This window comes from Dreissena polymorpha, chromosome 6, assembly GCF_020536995.1.
Source record: "Dreissena polymorpha isolate Duluth1 chromosome 6, UMN_Dpol_1.0, whole genome shotgun sequence".
In the NCBI taxonomy this organism is placed as follows: Eukaryota; Metazoa; Mollusca; class Bivalvia; order Myida; family Dreissenidae; genus Dreissena; species Dreissena polymorpha.
This window is the reverse complement of record NC_068360.1, coordinates 41,492,630-41,512,874: the sequence shown is the minus strand read 5'-3', so window position 1 is coordinate 41,512,874 and position 20,245 is coordinate 41,492,630. Positions and strand designations below refer to the sequence as shown.

Genomic DNA, 20,245 nt, shown 5'->3' with positions numbered 1-20,245 from the left:
TTCACGATTTACATCGCTGTTTGAAAAAACATTTTGGTTTATTAATGTTTGAGGGCATGACGTGTTCTTTGAGATAATATAATGATGTCAACATGAGAATGAATATAATCTCAGTGTTAAGCCTTTGGATCGTCTTTCGTCTTTGGTGGGACCTTAATCTGAATTTTGTTGGATTGTCCACACTTTTTTTAAGCAATGCATATGAATTCTTGCTGAATCCATTTACTCACATTTCTTTCCTAATATGTTTTCGTCAACAATTATTGCCTTGCGTAAAATATAGAACACTGCTCAGTTCACTATCAATGTTTTACATTCTTGTCTTTTGAGTAGAGATTTGTCGTAATTTTTATCTAAACCAAACGAAAATTCTTGATTACATATCTTGATTGGAAAGTTTTGCATCAGGTCTTTCGTTGCCAATTTTCACATCAATTGTTAAGGTATTTAAGTATTGCATTTCATGGTAATTTCCAGATTATTTGGGTTTCTTAATAAGGTTGCTATAAAATGCTGAATGCAATATATACTGTGTATGTTCTTCAGGAACATATGCACATAGGTTTCCGTAGCAATTCTTAAAACAGTTTCATCGTTTCAACTGATGTCGTTTTGATAACTCACCTTTACAATAATAATCATGGACAAGAATAAATTGATTACAACACATTCGTGTTATCAAGTACAGTTTGGAAATTATTCCGCTTTCCTAATAAACATTTTTTTAAAGAGTACTATGTTTATATTGGCTGAGTCGATTTGTGAAAAACAAGAAATCTTTACTTTCAAAATGCTCTTAATTTTCAATAATTGTATGTATTAATATATTATGTAGTTTAGTTAACAAAATAGAGTATCGTTACTCACTAGACTTATCTCTTGCACTGTGGTTTAAATATCTTAGAACTTCACAACGCAAACATAATCATGGTATAAACGCTTATATTTTTGATGACTATGTCTCATTGCTTTTGCGAAATCTGTCATGTTTCATATTCATATCCGCCATATGACACTATTTTGAAATTAAGGTAGAAAGTCTTTGTATTGATCACTTTATAACATAACACTTTACATAATTACATTAGCGATATCTATTACGTTTTCGCTTTATTGAGTTCTCTGTTTAAGAAGGTCTCTAAATCCATTAGGAGGCAATGCAATAATTTAGTGTCTGAACAAAACGAACCTATGGTGTCCATTATGTTAAGTTTGTGTTATCTGGTTTGGTGTGCACGTGCAGTTCGTTGATCGCATATTGTAGCATTTGATTAAAGCTGACAACATAGTATAACAATAAACGAGACATACAAAGTATCATTGTTTTAATCACGTATTCAGTACAATAAGCAAACATTCATTTTACAAAATTGAAAAAAACGTGCATGTTGTTATGGTTTAATTGCGTTATGCGATATTTAAATACAAACTGTGTACTAAATGTTTATACCAAACCTCTATATGCGAACATAGACCTCGAATGTTAATGAACGGAATGCAATAATATACATTTTTCTCTTTATAAGTTAAAGACAACATTTTCATAAAGCACTTTGCAACAAAGCTTGCTAAGATGACATGTGAATAACTATGCACAATGTATCAATTAAATACAAAACATGAAGACTATATACTAAACATACACATTATTACCATACGACATAAAAAGACTAAGTTTTCGGTCTGTTATGTCTGATTAAGAGTACGATTTTCCGTTGATGATTGATGCTAGCAAATAGTCTTTAAACCCTTTAACCTTTCTTGTACTTTCTTTAATGTGTGTTGTAGAAGTAAACATGGAACTATTTTGTTAAAAAAAGTTTTTCGCAGCTTGTATCATTTCCAATTTGTATGTTCCAATATCAAGGGCTCTTCGTTTCTAACAAAATTGATTTGAATCACATTCAATGCCGTCGACTGAATTAGTTAAATATGAAGGATATCTTAATGTCACTTTTGGTTTTGCCTCTGATCACACGTGCGCACACAAATAAAACAGTGCCATCCAAGCAAACCATAGAAACATGTGTAATCCTTTTGTATATACCATCATGTTGAGTGTGAATGTATTTATTGCTGTTCTGTCCTCATCCTTCTATCGTACTATATGGTAATCGCGGCCGATATTGTGTTTTCTAATGTGTCTTTAACAATATCTTTTGTAATAATAACTAAAAATGTGAAGCATCTTTAACATTGTCTTGGCAATACTTTTGTCATCCGGTCCATTTTATTGCCTTAAACTTTTGGGTGCACACATACACATTCAGATTTTTCCATCCATACACGTCAATTCTGGTAGTATAAAACGTCTCTCAAGTTTAAAATATGGCGGAGACGTATAACAATCGTTCGTATAAGTTAAACGCTCACAGAAAAACGATAAACGCTGTATGGAAATTGCTGCAGAGAGCAGACAATAAAACGCATTCACACAATTTAAACCAAATAAACGATATAATTATATAATACACTGATTATTTCATTGTTATCTTCATGTAACTTCATGTAATGTTCCCGTGACTTATGTTTTTTTCAAACAGCGAGGACACACAATGCTTTATGTTGAAATGGTTTTATTGATCATGTCGAGTAGGCAAGTAGTCACATTTTAAATCTTGAATTCTTCGATATCAGTTCGTAGTTAGGGCTTTACTATAACAGTTGTTTACATCCTATTGCTTATAGCATTTATGTTTGGCTATTGTTCACAACAAGTAAGTTTAGTTTTTTTTGTTTCTTAGCATTAAATTGAAATTCAGTACTAATTTCCAACTATATGTGTATTATATGTGTGAGTATCATTTGATGTCACAACATTTATCAATTGAAGCTATTATTCTTAGTTGGATCTAATTAAAGTCGACTTAATGAAATCTGGCACTTATATCGATTATATACGCATATCGCTTGCTGTTTCTCTCGGATAGTAGTTAGTATTTGTTGGTTTTCCGCATAAAAGTCGATATAAAAACCGTAAAAAAAAGTTTGCAAATATGGTCCAAGCCCAGGATTCGTTCGTACTACGAAAATATCCGTGTTCAATATTCACATCGGCCATTTTATTAAGTTTCTCTCCGTTTATAGCAACTTTTTATGGGCAGTCTCTTCTTGTAAGCGACTTTTATAGTCGGTCAGCAAGAGGTGACGTCATTACGCATTAACATAAATGTATGCAAAAGAAGGCGTGCCATGTGTGCTGTTGACGGTATCTAAGCCTGTAAGTAGGCGGGCCTAAAACCTTATCTGGTAATGACATTGAATATACCCATATCAGTTGTTCGAACAAAAAGGGACCAACTCAATAAATTATGGCTATGTAGGTTTTTTAACAAAACAATTCTTATTTGTTAAATATGAATAAGGCAATGCAGTTTTTTTTACCTAATTCATATCACTGTTTTCATCACTGTAAATAACCTACAAATTGGCATCGGAATCAATAAAATGCCAATAAAAAGCCTTGAAATCCTAATGTTGCGTAGTTATAACATCTATTTTAAGAACAAGATCATAATTGTTTAATGAAGCTCCTTTGAGGGAGAAAGTTAATGTTTCAACTAAACTAAACACGGTAATATGTTCAGGAGATTTTATTTGATGTCATAAGTATATGTCGAGTGACATGTATTTAATAAGACAGTTTGAAAGCGCTCTATAAAGTTAAGTTTCAAAAAAGGTCTCGATGGATGCCACAACCACGTTTTGTTAAACGTCGATAATTAATAAAGTTTTCAACCATGGCTCGTAGCAGCTGGAATATGCTATTGATAAACGCCAGTTTTGTACATATGTTTGAAATCAATATTGCAGTGTTTGATAAGAAACTACAAAAATGGGCGGGTAACACGCCAGTTATTAATATTCAATAGAAGGCGGAGCATCAAAGAGAGTAACTGATATAAAGCAATCTGGTACCCTTCATATCTTGTACGTTATCACGTATTGTGGACTTTAAAGTGTTAGTCAATAAATGATTTAAAACGATCATAGTACTTTTGATGATATATATGTGTATAATTGTGAACAAACATGCTTAATATGCACAATAGTATGTAGATATAATTATCTAAAAATGGCAATGAAAACAAATCAGCATAATTGTATTGTATTGTTCATTTCAATGCATAATATATAAGCAAATAGTCCGGTCTTGAAGTGGCGACTGTCCGGAAGCTCACCATGTTTTACCCCTTGTTGCACTGTAGAAAAATAAACAGTTCACATTGGTCATATTTTTTAAATACATACATACAAGTATATCATATGTTACTAAAGTCAATAGTACATTTAGTTCTCCTTTCGAATGCTGAATATTTTAGCAAGACTGCATCAAATGATCAAAAGTGCATACCCGTTATATGATTTTGTCTCTTGGACAAAAGCACACTTTCTCCAGGCGGCCGTCAATTGATTTATATTGACATCTGTCATCTAGATGTAACTCCGCACCATCTTTAAATTCCGCGGCATGGATAAGGCACTGAGACAGAAGATGGCGTTTGTTAACATAATGTCCGCAAAGGCAAATTCTAACAAGAATGTTAAATGTTAGACCGTCAATGTGAAGAATGACTCCAGTTTCAGCCAGTGAAACATATCTACATTGTTCATGGCTATGATGAACGCGGCTGTGCGTTTCAACCACAAGCTTTCTCGATCTATTTATTCTTTGTGCCCATTCTTGACGATTAACATCACTGTTTGCGAAAGCCATTTTGTTTACAATTGTTTGAGGACATAATGTGAATGTTGGCATTATATAGTGCTTTCGTCTAGAATTTCTAGACGTCATTTTTAAGTTTGCAAACATGACGGTTGCTATTATTAATAGGATCCAAATGTGATTGGCTTTTGTAGAGCGAGATTCGAATGTAGTTTTACACCCTGTCTCTTTTACTAGCAAAACAAATGGTATCCCATGAATAATAATATCTTTATAAGTTTATATGAGATTGCAAATGATCTCAGAGTTAAGCATTTGGGATCGTCAGCGCTGGAATCCCAACACTCAAGGAAAAATCAATGTTTGGTATTTCCACACCTTAATTAAGCCAAGTATACGTATCTTTAAAAAACTGAATCCATCTGCGAATAGCGCTGCCTTGATCGCTTTACTTCCGCAATTATTGCCTTGCTCCAAATTTAGAACATTGCGTATGCTTTGATTTCCAAAAACACGTCTAGAATTTGTAAAGGTGTAGTTATCATTAAATATACTAAATTATTGTCTTGTGGTTAGTTATTTATGATAATACTCAAGCTTAAAAAACTGATTTAATTATATTATTGAAATTATTTAATTGAAATTTATTCTTTAAGCTGGCATACTTGACGAAGATCGATATGTGATCATAGGTCTAATGTGAACTGAGTTAAGATATGTATATGATGGATACACTATAAGGTCATCTCCATTAAACTGAACTCATCTGAATTTTCAGAGCTGAATATCGATACAGTAAAACTATAAATATATGTTTAAATTGTAAATCGTATTTTATATATTTATATGATAAATATACACCAAAGTAACAACAACTAAACGCTGCAGCGTTATTCTGCGTTCGAGAGTAAAATACTTGACTATCCCTTTAACATTGCAATGTGTCTTGCTTTATATTAATATCTCTAAGATAATGTACTGATGTATGGCGATCAATACTGCAGCACAGACATGGTAATGGTAGTGTGTATGGGGGTAGACTTTGTACTAGTATCAAAAACATAATTTAGTGTGATATTTTTGGAAATATAAAGAAGGAAAACATCAGGTATTTATTTTGATTCATCCAATAGTTGAATGTCTGTGTTTTAAGGTTATGAAATTGCTGAATTTTCATCGACATATATGTTTAAATGTTGTTGTTTGGTTCGGCGTTTCCTTTACTATTTTACATTAAAATGTTCCATTGTGACCTTCAAATTATTATACTGGATGCCATTAGTACCATACTCTTATGACGAGCTTACATAATCACTTTTAGTGTGGTAATTTTACCGGGTACCAGTTGCTATTTGGATTTTGACGTCTCACTAAATATAGGAAGACTTGCATAGGGTGTATCACGTACTTTTTACGAAAGCATTCCACGAGCTATAATATCAATATAAATATAGCAACCACAGTGAATAATGGGAAATCATTGCAATTCACTCATTTATTTATAGGTATATGTGGGGAATTGTCTGTTGAAATTTTAACAGAAAAAAATAGCAACATCATCGCATGGTCATATCTAATTTTAAACGATGACATGAGCGTGGGATTCCGATTTAACAAATAAACAATTGCGGTACGTTGACTGATTTGATTGGTCGATGTGCTTTCAAAATTGCATGAGCTGAATGTTCAGTTTGTAAATAACACAACGCAGTTTGATTAGGTCATGGACATATGCTGAGGATTTGTGTGTACCGTATTTCTTTGTTTTTTGCCGCACTTAGCATGTTTTGGCTCTTGTCCAATACACGTTAGTTCGTGTTAATCAGTGTAATAGTGACAAGAGAGATTTTGCTGTAGATAACATTTGTAGACATTTGTAAAGTTTAAATTGATTTATCATATAGTTTCGATTGATTTTCAATATATATGCAATACTGTCAACATACTTATGGTAATTTCTTAAGACGGTTATTCAGACATCACTTATCAAAAACTAAATCATTTTTTTGAAAAAATAATTAACTTATATCCGTGTGGACACAAATTACGAGTTTCACTATTTCTACTTTATTAATGTGGTTTTCAGATGACGATTGAATCTTCCTCGAAAGTTGTAACACATTCGGCTACTGGCAGAATGGATAAACGGCAGAAAACATGTAAAGACGGTGACCAAGATGGCGGAAATGAGAATGTCGGCATGAGACAAGAAGCGCATCTTGAACCTGGGCCATCCGACATGACAAAAGCTATCATCTTGGCTGCATTTAATGACGAGCCGGAAATGAACAGAGTAGAGTTCGCTACCACCCCTTCTGGTAAATAGTTTTTGTTACTAAAAGAGAGAATGATCTAATGTGTTTGCATCTTCATTTGTTTGTTTATAAACCAATAAATAAACACAAAAGAAGCAAATAATATTGAACATATTAAACTTAAAAAAATGATTGTGTCGGTTTTGTTGTTGATGTTGCTGTTTATTTCAATTATAATAATTAATGATATTTGTATAGTTGTTTTGTGGTTGGTGTTTGTGATACTAATTAAAATTGTTATTATTATTATTAATATTATACTTATCTCTATTATATGAGTATTATTATTGTTTTTATTATAAGCAGTAGTAGTGGTTATATGGTTGTAGTAGTAGTAGTAGTAGTAGTAGTAGTAGTAGTAGTAGTAGTAGTAGTAGTAGTAGTAGTAGAAGTAGTAGAAGCAGTAGTAGTAGTAGTAGTAGTAGTAGTAGTAGTAGTAGCAGTAGTAGAAGTAGAAGATGTAGTAGTATTAGAAGCAGAAGTAGTAGTAATAGTAGTAATAGTAGTAGTAGTAGTAGTAGTAGAAGTAGTAGTAGTAATAGTAGTTGTTGTTGTTGATGTTGTTGTAGTAGTAGTAGCAGTAGTAGTAGTAATAGTAGTAGCAGTAGCAACAGTAGTAGTAGTAGTAGTAGTAGTAGTAGTAGTAGTAGTAGTAGTAGTAGTAGTAGTAGTAGTAGTAGTAGTAGTAGTAGTTGTTGTTGTAGTAGTAGTAGTAGTAGTAGTAGTAGTACCAGTAGTAGTACCAGTAGTAGTAGTAGTATATTTTTATTATTATAATTATCATCATCACTATGTTTAGTAGTGGTAGTAGTACAGTTAGTAGAAGAAGTTATATTTGTAGTATTTCTATTATTATTAATATCTAACAGATGATGAAATGCTACCACCCGACCCGATACAGTTCACAGCAGACGAGATCTCACCAGTTCCAAGAAGACGCAAACACAAGAGCAAGACATCCAAATCCTCCAAGTCCTCCAATACAGCTGAGTCTAAACGGGAACCACCGACTGTACAGAGGAAAGAACACTCCGGGGCGCAAAAAGATCTCAAACAAACAAACAATTAAGGAACTTACTCTGTTGTGCTGATAGAGTATTGTACTCGACAGTCTGTGGTGACGTATGAGTTTTGTACAATTAATATTTGCGTCGAGGCAGCTGATAATATTAGTTACGTTCCCAAACGTCTTGAATATTTAATAATTAGAAAAGTGTTATAGCATGGCATTCACTATATACTATTTCTCAAATTAAATTGTTAAGTTTATTTTAATGAGCATTCATTGTATTCATTAGTTGTTATGATCATTTGTACAGGGCAAATTTTGCCAATCGTGTAAAACTTCGAAGAATAAATCATTTAAATATGTGGCTTGTTACAGTTCTAACTACATTTATGATAGTAAGGTATTGTTGAGGTTGCTGTGTGAATTCCAAATATTCTCTCGGAAAACATTTGTTTAACACTATGCAGATATTGTTTATTTTACTTTAGTAATATAGAAATGCCGTTCTTTTTTCCAATAAGAACGTTTTGAAGTTAATTGAGTATTGTTCTATTGTATTTCAATAACAAATCTTCGAATGATGTTTATCGTTATCTATAATGCGGATATTTGCGGAAGTATAATGCAGCGCGTATTTACGAATATACAAACCACATGTTTTTGTCAAAATAGGCTTACTTTATCATTATTAATGATAAAACAGTACTTCAACTATTAATTGAATATTGCAATTGTTTATTAATTTCATATACATTGTATTTGTGTGTAAAGTGTCATTCCATGCAGCTGCGTATGCAGTGCGTATGCAGTGGTATTCATCTAATTGAAAATGCATTTCAAATGTATTTAAAAATGTAGTATGTATCCTTCGACGGCTACAGATCTTGGAGAGTAATATTTACTAAATATTTTAACATATTTAATAGAACATTGACATCTAAGGGTTTTAAAATTAAGATGTGTTTACCTAAATAATGCGCTCAAATCAGGGGAGACAACCTGATTTTAATTTTTATACCAGCGATGCGCGCACAGTTTCGGTTATTATAAGATCATCATTTTCTTTACTTAAAATACGTTAACTATTCTAAATCGCCCCCAAATTTTTGTATTAATTTATGTTTTAGCATTATATATTGATTGTATAACACTTATACGGGAAAAATAGACAAAATTGTATAATTATTTTACCAAAATCATCCGTATTTTTGTTGGATAAATATCATTGTTTTTCAAAATCCGAGATAATTGAATGCAATTCAGATATGTTTAATATGATTATATTCTGATGGTTTAATGTGTTTGTTTATGTTGTTTGTAACAAATAATATACTTTAATGTTAATGTATATCGGCAGTCTATTAAGGTTACTTATACCTGAAATGTGTCGTGTCGGCAATTTGATTTAGATATATTAAACTAATACTTAACATTTCGTTTGTGCTATCATTAGGTTACCTAAATAATGTTCAACATAGTTATTATGCGTTTCCTCGCGATTATTAATGTTCATTAAATTAATGTGAGTTGTAAGCGTGAATCATTGGTATTGGATTTCTCTCAAACAGTTCAAGGGAGGCTACTAGAATAAAATATTCAATTACAAACAATCATTGCGTGTTGTATATCACTGACTGGCTCATTTTGTTTGTTATTGGCATATGCAGTTGTATTATACAATATTTGTATAACGTGTGTACGGGTGCATATATAAATAAACAATAAATTATGTTCAAATTCAAGCATGGGATGTCTTTTTAACATATTGTATAGTATTGCAATCTTGTGTCTATATAAGCGCTACAGATAATAATTTAAGAGAAACAAAGTAAAATAAAAAATCGTACTTGATGAAGATTAAGCTAGGTGTATTAATATCAATATTAAATAAGTTTTTACTTAAGTTTACAATAGTATTCATTATTATTTGTATTGTTTAATTTCTGTAAAATCAAACACTAATTGTCTACTACAAGCAGTTTAAATTATCCATTATTGATTCAAAGTTGAAAAGGCATGTAACACAGGTATAGCATAAAAATGAACAAAGTAAGATTGTAACATTCATTATATTTATTTTCACTTGGAAAGTTGACTGTTTATCTGTTCGCATGTATTCAGTTATTGTAAGTTATGACAAATTATGAAAATAAGAAATGAAATTAAATAAAAAAACTAAAACGCATACATTTATATGGCATAAAAAAGATATACTATGTGAATTTATTGTAAATATTTATATTCTTTCAGTGTCATTACTGCACAGTGGTATTATAAAGATTTTGAAAAGTCTTTGCGCAAAAGTATGCTGATGGTAAACTGGTAGACGGTTATGATAGGGCACAGTATGACTGTTCATTATTGGCAACATCTGAAAGTAGAAAAATTATTTTACTGTATGAGAAACGTGACACAAATAACTGAGAATTCACTGAATCAACACGAATTTAACGACAATACAACCATGTTTATTGATATGACATATTTGCGTATTACCAACTGATTTAATACATCTTATAATACGGCCTAAATTACATCAAAATCATACTGTAACAAAATATAAGTCGAATTTATTAAATTACAATTATACAAAATTCGATACGCAAAAGCAGCAAAATATAACTGCTCGTCACAAAAATATACATCAAGTGTGACTTAACTATTTCCTTTTTAAAAGCGTTTATATAATTATACATAAGTACACGATGTTTTTGTTATTCCGAATGGTAATGGAAATCCAAAACGAAGCCGCGCGAATAACCTCCGGATGTACACGTCTAGTCTCATTAGAAGATCTTTATAATGAGCTGGGATGGGAAACTATCAGTCAACGAAGACGAAAACATAAATTAATATTAATGTATAAAATGAACACGAACAATGTCCCAAACTACTTACAGTCCCTTTTGCCCGCAACAGTTGGGTCGAGTAATAATTACTCATTACGAAATTCATCACATCTCCAAACAATTCAAGCGCGAACATCACTTTATTCAAATTCATTTCTTCCGTCCACTGTTTCTGAATGGAATAATCTTCCCGATAACGTCAAAAACGCTGAATCAATCATTTCCTTCAAAAGGCTCATTAACACAAATAGACCGATTCCTAATATTCTATTTTCATACGGCGAAAGACGATCTCAATTGTTACACACGCGCCTAAGAACAAATTGTAGTGCCTTAAACGAACATCTTTTCAGACGTAATATTATTACATCCCCGCTATGTCTATGCGGACGTCATGAAACGACGTCACATTACTTTCTCGAATGTACTCACTATGTACATATTCGCGGCGAACTTTTTAACTCAATATCCGTATATTCCGTCCCTTGCATTGAAACTATTCTATATGGAGACAACACTCGCGACTACTTAACAAATACTAAAATAGCTGATGCAGTTCACAAATTCATTATTAAAAGTAAGCGATTTGATTCGTAATATGCTACAGAACAACCCTCAATCCTTTTTCTTCTTGTTTCGCTTATCAAGTCTTTCACAACTTCTCTTGTTTTCTTTCTAGAACTCTGCCAGTCTCTCGTCTTTTTCTCTTTTCAAATGTCAACCTATAACCTACTGTTCACAAATGAAACACCATAATCGGAGTTTCTCTTATTATTCTATTTATTTCCGATATTTTAATATTGTGTATTAAAAAACCCAACTATGTTCGTCTGACAACATGTAATTGTATTTGTATAGGGAGAAGAACTTTATAAGACAATGTCTTTCGTTCCAATCCTATTCAAACATGTTAACTGTATAAATGTTGTATGTAATTCTGTGTAAAACAATGTGTATTGTTTGAAATAAATATGTTTAAACTAAATATGGTCATTTAACTAAACAATCGGCAAACATGGGCTTTTAAATGTTATAACTGCAACGTGCATATAAGCACAAACAAATTTGGTGTCTTCCTTTTGACCCGAGTAGTTCATTACATCCCCAACCATGGAGATTTTCTTAGTGCATCTATAAACATAGAGGCGGTCGATGCAATTAATCTGCAAAACATATGTTCAACTTATCTAATACTGTTCAGCTGTCCGTTTGCAGCAGAATAATCAGAGGCTTTGCAGATGCAATGTCGTTGCAATCTGTGTGTGTTGCCCCTGTGGTGATGACGCCATTTACACGATGATGAGAAGTGATGTTCGACCCCATCCTTTTCTTTAAAGTCTTGTAATTGTTTCGATTGATCCTTTGGCCACACATGCACACACGACAATGTATCCACACCTGGCTCCCTGCAACCGTACCTCTCATTATTTTATATTTGCATTTGGCGTAGTGATCTTCGTAGAGATCTACGGTCGCATGGCTGCTATCGACTTCATCAGAAGACGAACTGCAACTGTGACGACGTGTACTGTTCATCTTTGAAAACTAAACTTTCACGCACTTACGTTTTTTCAAACGAATTTTGTATGTACAATACGAAACAAAGAACATGAACCAACCAAACGGTCCTTCTTACAGAACAAGTCTGAGCCATTGTAGAAACCTGATATTTTATATGAGTGCGAGGTCCTTTCCTTTCTTTCTAGAAATAAATAATCATATTTCTGGACTTTACTTGACTCAGAATATGTTATATTATTGGCAAACGCCAGAATCCGCGGGATTCCAGCCATCTTTGGCTGTCGCAATTACTGTATATGAGCTATGACGTGGTAAATATAAGAGGGCTCTTTTAAGTTTCTAAATTTAGAACGTGTCGTTTTTAAGTCATGGACAACTAATGTGACGAATATTGACCTCCATGCATATATGAATGCCATTCCTGTTGTGCAATCCGTTTTTCGGCTTTAATTTAATATTGTAATTGAGTGTTTATGAATATGTTGAAATCATTGTATTACATTGAAAAGCGACCATTGACAAAGAAGCTAAATAATTTATAAGAAATACGCCTAACGAAATACACTCGATAATTGAGTTAGTTGTACAGTTTAATAAGAACAGCAAATAATAAGGAATTACAACCTGAAGTAGTGATTCAAAGAAGCTGGTGCAAACTTACTACAATTGACCAATCTAAACAAATGCCAATATTCCTGTAACCGAAATTCCGGTAATTATGTATTGAGACCTAATACATGGTTGGTGTCTTCCTTGCCAAAGATGAGAAATGCCATGATTGATTCTTTTCTAACATGTTACATTTATTTTCAATAGGAACATAATGAGGTTGCCTGATAATTTATCGTTAAAAAATATATATATTTTAATAATATGGGTAACTAGACCATTTTTATAATATGCACAATGCAATGCATCTGAATAGAAAACAGATCATAATTATGTTATTTTATTGTATAATTTACTACATAAAATTAAAGGAACAAGTAGAATCCTTGTGACCGGTCCTAATGTGGCGTCTGTCCAAAAGCTCACCATCTTGTTTGTTGGACCCTTCGTTACACTAAAAAAAATAAACCACACTTATTGTTTTCAATCGTTTTAAAAGCATGTTTAACAATTTTGTACATTCTTCTATAGAATCAGCTAAATTGCATAATGATCACACGTACATACCTTAATATGTTTATTTATTTTGGACAATAACAAACTTTTTCCACACGCCCGTTTAAAGAAAGGTATTGGCATTCGCCATCTACATGCAATTCCACTCCATCATTGCATTCATGTCCATGGATATAGGTCTGAGAAAGTAGACGCTGATTGTTTAGATAACGTCGACACACACAAATACGTATCAGAACAAGGAATGTTCGGCCGAAATTAATTCCTTTAACGACACCGGTTTTAGACCAAATTACATATCCACATTGTTCGTGACTGTGCGTTTCAACCAAAGCTATTCTTGATTGCCTTATTTTATCTGCCCAAAATTGGCGATTTACATCACTGTTTGTTACAGCCATTTTGGTTTACAAATTTTTGATGGCATACTGTAGCCGTTGACCTTATATAGTCTGGAATGTCATGACGTCCTTTTCTATTTTTATATTAAATTGATGATTGGTGAATCATGAATTTATTAATAGGTTCAAAATGTGATTGGCTAATGTGAAGCAGTGTTCAAATGGAGGTTTGAATTATGTCGTTTGCACCAGAAGAACAAATGGTATCCCATCAATAATGATACATATATAATTAAGTGGACATGAGCATGCCTATGATCTCAGAATATTTGGGATTGCATGTGCTGGAACCCGAACATCAGAAACAAAATAAACTTTTTGTGGAATGCGCACACCTTTATTTAGCTCCTCATGCGTATCTTAAGTGAATACATTTACATAAAATGCTGTCTATATCGTTTCCGCCAACAGTTATTGCACAACGCCCAATATAGAACACTGCGAGTTTAAAAAACTAGTCTAGACATTTAAAGGTACAGTCAACCATCAATGCACTCCTTTCTTGTGGTATTAATACGCTAAACGTATTGGTTTTGTGGTGATAATGTATGCAGGCTTATTTGACGAAGATAATATAATTGATTGATATATATAAATGTAGGTTAAATGTGAACTACGAGTGAAGATATTTATGTATTTGGTATTCTAGTAGTTCACGAACAATAATATTGCAATTGAATGCATTACTTTAGTTTAGGATTGATGAAGTAAAATAAGCTAACCTTTTTATTTTTTCTTAAATAGATCACCAGTTTTTGGTGGTAGTTATTATGCTATACAAATTCGAGTTTTTATACACTTCACTTATCTTGTAAGTGCGTTGTGAAACAGAAATTAATTTAATATTATGAGTTAATATAATTCAAATAAATTCACATATTAGGAAATCACGTCGTCCTACAGCCGCCTGTGTTCAAGATTACAAAACTTGACTATCCCTTTTAAATTGTCTTGCTATGCGTTTATAAATATACAAAGCTAGCTATGTTTATGTCTTGACGGGAATCCATAACATGTGAATCAATACTACAGTACAGACAAAGTGATTGTAGTTCTTCATATACCAGAGTGTTATTTAGAAAAATAATATATTATTAAAATAACGGATTAATATTATGCGATCACACATCAGGTATTTAATTTTGTGTTACCTATTCAATATAAATACATTTGCGTTTCTAGACCTGCCTTTATATAGGTTATTTAGATTCTTAATTCATCGATACCTAGTTGTATTTTATGCATGTCGAACGGCAAATGTACTTCAGCTTTTGGCAGATGCAGTACCGTTCAAGTCGGTAAACCCTAGCGATATGTAATTTCCTCTTTTCTCTCGAGCATCCATGTATACAGCGCTGACAAATTGACCTCCATGCTTATTGAGTAGTTACGAGAACATTTACACATGTGGTAATCGTTCTTTGCTAATGTGCCTGTTCCTTTGACCGTTGCTGCTTTTACTGCTTACGGCTACAATGATTTTCGTCTGATAATGAAGAGCTCTTATTATGTGGTAAAATTATGGCCATTGTCATCTGAGCTTGTGTGTTTTTACATAATTGTATTTTTGCTATTTTATTTAAAGTAACATGTGGGAAATTTTGTGTGTCTATTTGTATTTTTAAATTACAGGCTTTACTGTAAGGCCATGTCTCAGATCTAGTGATGACATAAACGTTGGTTTCCCATATACCAAATAGACATTTGCGTTACGTGGACAAATTTGATTGGTCGATGTTCTTCCAATAATAAATGATCTAAATGTTAAGTTTAGAAACTAACACAGCGAAGCTTGATCGAGTCATATACATATGTTAAGGATATTTGTGTACGGTATTTCTTTGTTCTTAACCGCCCTTTGCTTGACTTGTGCTCGTGTCTTATACGCGATTGTTCTAGTTGATCAGTGAAACATTGATACGTATGAGTATGTAGTGCGATTGGAGGTATAAGATAGTTTAAATTGAGGTTCAATGTAAAACAGTTTTCCTGATACTGTGAACACTATAAAATATACAAAAAAAAAACAAATAATTCAAAGCAAAGGTTTAATACCTGTATTTGTGACAGCGTTACAAGTTTACTCACATAATGAGAATGACTATTCTCATAAATACTGCTTTCAGATGACGATTGAATCTTATTCTGCGTCCGCAACGCAGTCATCGTTTGACGGCAGAATGGAAAAACAGCAGAAAACAGGACGAGACGGCGACAACAACAAAGATGACGGAGAAGATAATATAGGCATGAGACAAGAAGCGCATCTGGAACCTGGGCCATCCGATATGACCAAAGCTATCATCTTGGCTGCATACAATGACGAACCGGAGATGAACAGAGTTCAGTTCGCTACAACTCCATCGGGTAAATTAGATTTCCCTTTCAAAGAAAGAATGATCTTCTGTGTTTTCATCTTCATTGATTTGATAAATAATAATACAAAATGTATATGAAAATGTAAAAAAATGTATAAATAATATATGTTATGATAATCGGAATGGTGATAATGTTGTTGGTGTTGATGTTTGTAATATGATAATAATATAAATAATAATTTTATTATTATCATTCTTCTTCTTCTTCTTCTTCTTCTTCTTATTATTATTATCATTATTATGATAAGTAGTAGTAGTAGTAGTATTAGTATTATTTAATAATTTCTGTTCAACAGATGATGAATCTCTACCACCAGACCCGATACAGTTCACAGCGGACGAGATCTCCCCAGTTCCAAGAAGACGCAAGCACAATAGCAAGACCTCTCAATCATCCAAGACCGCAGAGTCAAAACAGGACTCGCCCAAATTAAAGCCGAAAGAAGATTCAGGGGCGCAAAAAGATCTCAAGAAAACCAACAATTAATTCCACAAGCTGTGTTCAGCTGATAAGTGTTAAACTCGACATTCTGTATATAAATGTATGTGTTAATCAAGACTGCTAGCATATGCAGTTTAATGACTGCGGTGTACGATTTATTTATCTGAGACTTATATATTTCTGGAAAATGTATTACTTATGCAATTAAACAAGCATTGAGAGCAAAAAAAAATGCTTAATTAAAAGATTGTAAACTATGGGAATGAAAACCAACAAATTAATTATATATATATACTTAAATGAAAAATAATTAATGTATTTCTTTTTAATTTTTAACTATTAACTGAATATGCACAATACGTGTATTATCTGTAAATAATGCGTGTGCAAAATGTATTACGCATACGGCCGCTGTGTATTCAGCGGTGATCCATGATACCGTGCAAGCTTCTCGACTTTACAATCAATGTAGTATGTATCCTTCAACTAGTACAGATCTTGGGGACTTGGGTAAACACTATTTTTGAATTAATATGGTTATACAATGCTATCTACTGTTTCCAAAAAAAGTATATATTTTTTACGAGCAACTCTAATAAAGCACATTCAATTCAAGGGAGACAACTAGATTTAATTATTTAAACCACCAATGTGCTTGAAGTTCCGGCTATAACTTATATACGTTTTAATAACTTCAAAAACATAATGCGACGTATGAAATTGTTTGAATGTAAACAAGTATTATTGGTTCGTGTTAAACTTTTGAAGTTTGATATGCATTTTACGGGGAAAATTAATACACTCCTTCTTAAAAAGTTATAAAATGTTAAATCTGGAAACATTCGTATTATAGTGTGTCTATATATTGGTATTGTTAACTATTCCCAATGGAAATTCAACATGAATGAAGTTTACTGGTTTAATGTTTCGTGTTATGCTTTTTTTATACAAATTAAGAACGTAAAAGTTATCCGATGCTATAGATTACCAAATTCGAGAGTATATCTGCATTTCGGCGAGTAAAAATATGTATGATAATAGATAACATTAAATTTTTGATATATTTTGGTTTTCAAAATTATGTTAAACATAGGGATAATTTGTTTACTTGCGATAATGTATGTTCATTCACCTACATTGACTAATACTCGCGAACACTTGGTATTTACTTTCCTTTAAATTGTTCAAGAGAGGTTACTGCAATCAAATGTATATCCATCTACTTTGGTGTTTAATAATATTTTGTTTTTGTTTTTATTGCAGTTTTATCTATTTTATTGTATTGTTTAACATATGCTACATACATATCATTATAAAAAAAGTTTAAACTTAACTTTATGAAGCCTTTGTACTTAAATATTTACAACCAACTGTTGATCATTCATTAATAAGGTGATATTCATCAGTCCAATTCATATGTGTTGTAAAGAAAATGAAATAGTTTTACAGAGTCAACACCGTGTGCTACAGAAATAGAAGTAAGTGAAATGTTTAATAACGAAAATTTTATTTGATGGACAAGCACGAATATTACTCTGTACAACCACGTTTCTACACATTCCCATTTTGTATAGTGTTCTTTTACCGATAACGAAAGGGAAACAACTCAAATGAAAATTAAACGGTAAATTGATTCATACAAATAATGTATGTATTTTAATAAAACATGCACTGTGAATTTCAATGCAAACGGTTGTTACATGATGGGAAAATATTTTTTAGAACAAACACACGTGTTTTGTATCAAAATATATTAATTGATATGTATTGAAAAATTACAAAGTTCTTTAATAACAAAGAGCATACGTTATTGTATGTACTTAATCTTTAATCAACAAATAATTAATTACAAAATGTAGTTGCAAATTACAAATGTTATTAGATTGGAAAAGAGACTGTATGATACGCTCAAATAGTAGACAAAACTAAATTTATGTTTATTTTCGCAGTCTATGAATTAATGAACACGCATTAAACATAGTGAATAAATCACAGGCACTCTTCAAACACTTATTCAAAAAACACAGTGAATAAATCACGAGCACTCTTCATACACTTATTCAGACAAAAATCACACATAATCGGAATTAAGTGAACAGATCAAAATGCGAAATAAAACGCGTACATTTTGTTTGGCACATAAAATAAATGATTAGTAAACGCATTATTTCAGAAAGGCATTGTGTTACAATACGGCATATTCCGTCAAGCGCATTTGTATATAATTTTCATTTTTGTTAATAGTCTTTCAATATCGTCAATGCATAATGTTTGGAGAAATATGCGTACAATGAGAAAGTTAATCACATCTAACAGTTATTATTAACAGCAGAATATACGTACACTGCTGTTGAACAAGTAGTAAAATATACACTGGTCCCAAGGGTTATATCTCCAACCGTTTACGAGAGGGCGCAGCTTGAATTTTCATTATTGGATACATCTGAAATTAGAAGAATATAAATAATTTAATGTATGATTCCCGTTACGACAAAACTTTTGGCATTTCAACTATAAATATGCCAATAACGAAATCAAGCAAATATTTATCACAATAGTATATTCACTTTTTAAAATTTAATCACATCGTAAACAACATATGGAGCTTGCGTTTTAAATAATATAGGGGCTACAATCATTGTGTATAGACGATCGACACACAATAAGTAACACTTACTGTTCATGTGTCCGTTAGTAGAAGGATGCGCAGAGGCCTTGCATACGCAATAACGTTGCAATCGGTACACGGTGCCACTGTAACTTCTCGACTTGCGACGACTCCATCTACAAGACGCATGAAAGTGATGTTCAACTCCATCCTGTTGATCATATTTCTTTTCTGCCAATTCATTTTCTCTATTTGTCTTCATGAAGCATTTGCAAAAGCGGAAATGTATCCAAACCTCGGTTCTTTCAACCCTACATTTCACTATTTTATAGTTGCATTTTTTTATGGTGATCTTCAAATATGGTATTGCTACTATCGACGTCATCTGATGATAATGAGCTAGCGCTATTACTGCGTGTAGTATTCATATTAAACAGCAGATAATTCGATTACGTTATGAATTCGTTTTCAGTCAACAGACCTTTATATTATCATAAGCCTAAAATATGTGACCGAACCGCAACCGTCTTTTTCATGTAGCACTTGTGCGACAATGTTGAAACCTCTCTTTATATAACATGAGTGGCCAATTTCCTTTTTTCTAAAAATAATCAAGGGCTAGTCATATTTGCCTGGACCCTGTTTATGTTCTATTATCGGTGCTTGTAAACAGTCGGGATTCAGATATTTAAAATGCAACGAGCATGAGATACCAAGTTTTCATATCGGTTGGCATGTGGCTATGTGATGGCGTGACAGGTTAAAAACGTGGTTATCATAAGATGGGTCATTTCTATTTTTGGCATATACCCATTTACTATAGTCATCGACAAATGATGCGACGAATATACACGTAAGACAGTTCTTTGCTAATGTATACATGAAAGAATGCCGACCATTTGTATAATCGTTGAGTTTATAAAACGAAAAT

The 20,245-nt window shown here is 32.4% G+C and overlaps 1 protein-coding gene and 3 long non-coding RNA genes across 19 annotated transcripts in view; 1 reads left to right on the top strand and 3 right to left on the bottom strand.

The window, feature by feature from the left end:
• The window catches only part of LOC127834262 (uncharacterized), a 73,792-nt gene extending 55,753 nt beyond the window's left edge, over positions 1-18,039 (top strand). For 5 of the 16 annotated variants that reach the window (XM_052359963.1, XM_052359975.1, XM_052359965.1 and 2 more), the window contains 2 exons: positions 6,753-6,984; positions 7,851-9,732. In XM_052359963.1, the coding sequence (XP_052215923.1) occupies positions 6,753-6,984; positions 7,851-8,050 (432 nt within the window). In that variant the 3' untranslated portion in view covers positions 8,051-9,732. Of the gene's footprint in view, positions 1-1,412; positions 2,718-5,632; positions 5,775-6,284; positions 6,411-6,493; positions 6,618-6,752; positions 6,985-7,850; positions 9,733-14,885; positions 15,019-15,616; positions 15,833-16,012; positions 16,254-16,560 lie in introns of those variants that run through there. The other 11 variants (XM_052359964.1, XM_052359976.1, XM_052359972.1 and 8 more) reach the window with 9 other exon arrangements.
• Positions 1,311-5,003, bottom strand: LOC127834268 (uncharacterized). Its single transcript, XR_008027850.1, has 2 exons — positions 4,355-5,003; positions 1,311-4,202 (listed from the first exon to the last, which is right to left on the bottom strand). It is a non-coding gene; the product is annotated as an uncharacterized LOC127834268 (long non-coding RNA).
• On the bottom strand, positions 13,297-13,980 carry LOC127834267 (uncharacterized). Its single transcript, XR_008027849.1, has 2 exons — positions 13,537-13,980; positions 13,297-13,423 (listed from the first exon to the last, which is right to left on the bottom strand). It is a non-coding gene; the product is annotated as an uncharacterized LOC127834267 (long non-coding RNA).
• A 294-nt stretch (positions 18,040-18,333) lies between the features above and the next one.
• LOC127834270 (uncharacterized) lies at positions 18,334-19,842 on the bottom strand. Its single transcript, XR_008027852.1, has 2 exons — positions 19,384-19,842; positions 18,334-19,149 (listed from the first exon to the last, which is right to left on the bottom strand). It is a non-coding gene; the product is annotated as an uncharacterized LOC127834270 (long non-coding RNA).
• Between the last annotated feature and the right edge of the window lie 403 nt (positions 19,843-20,245).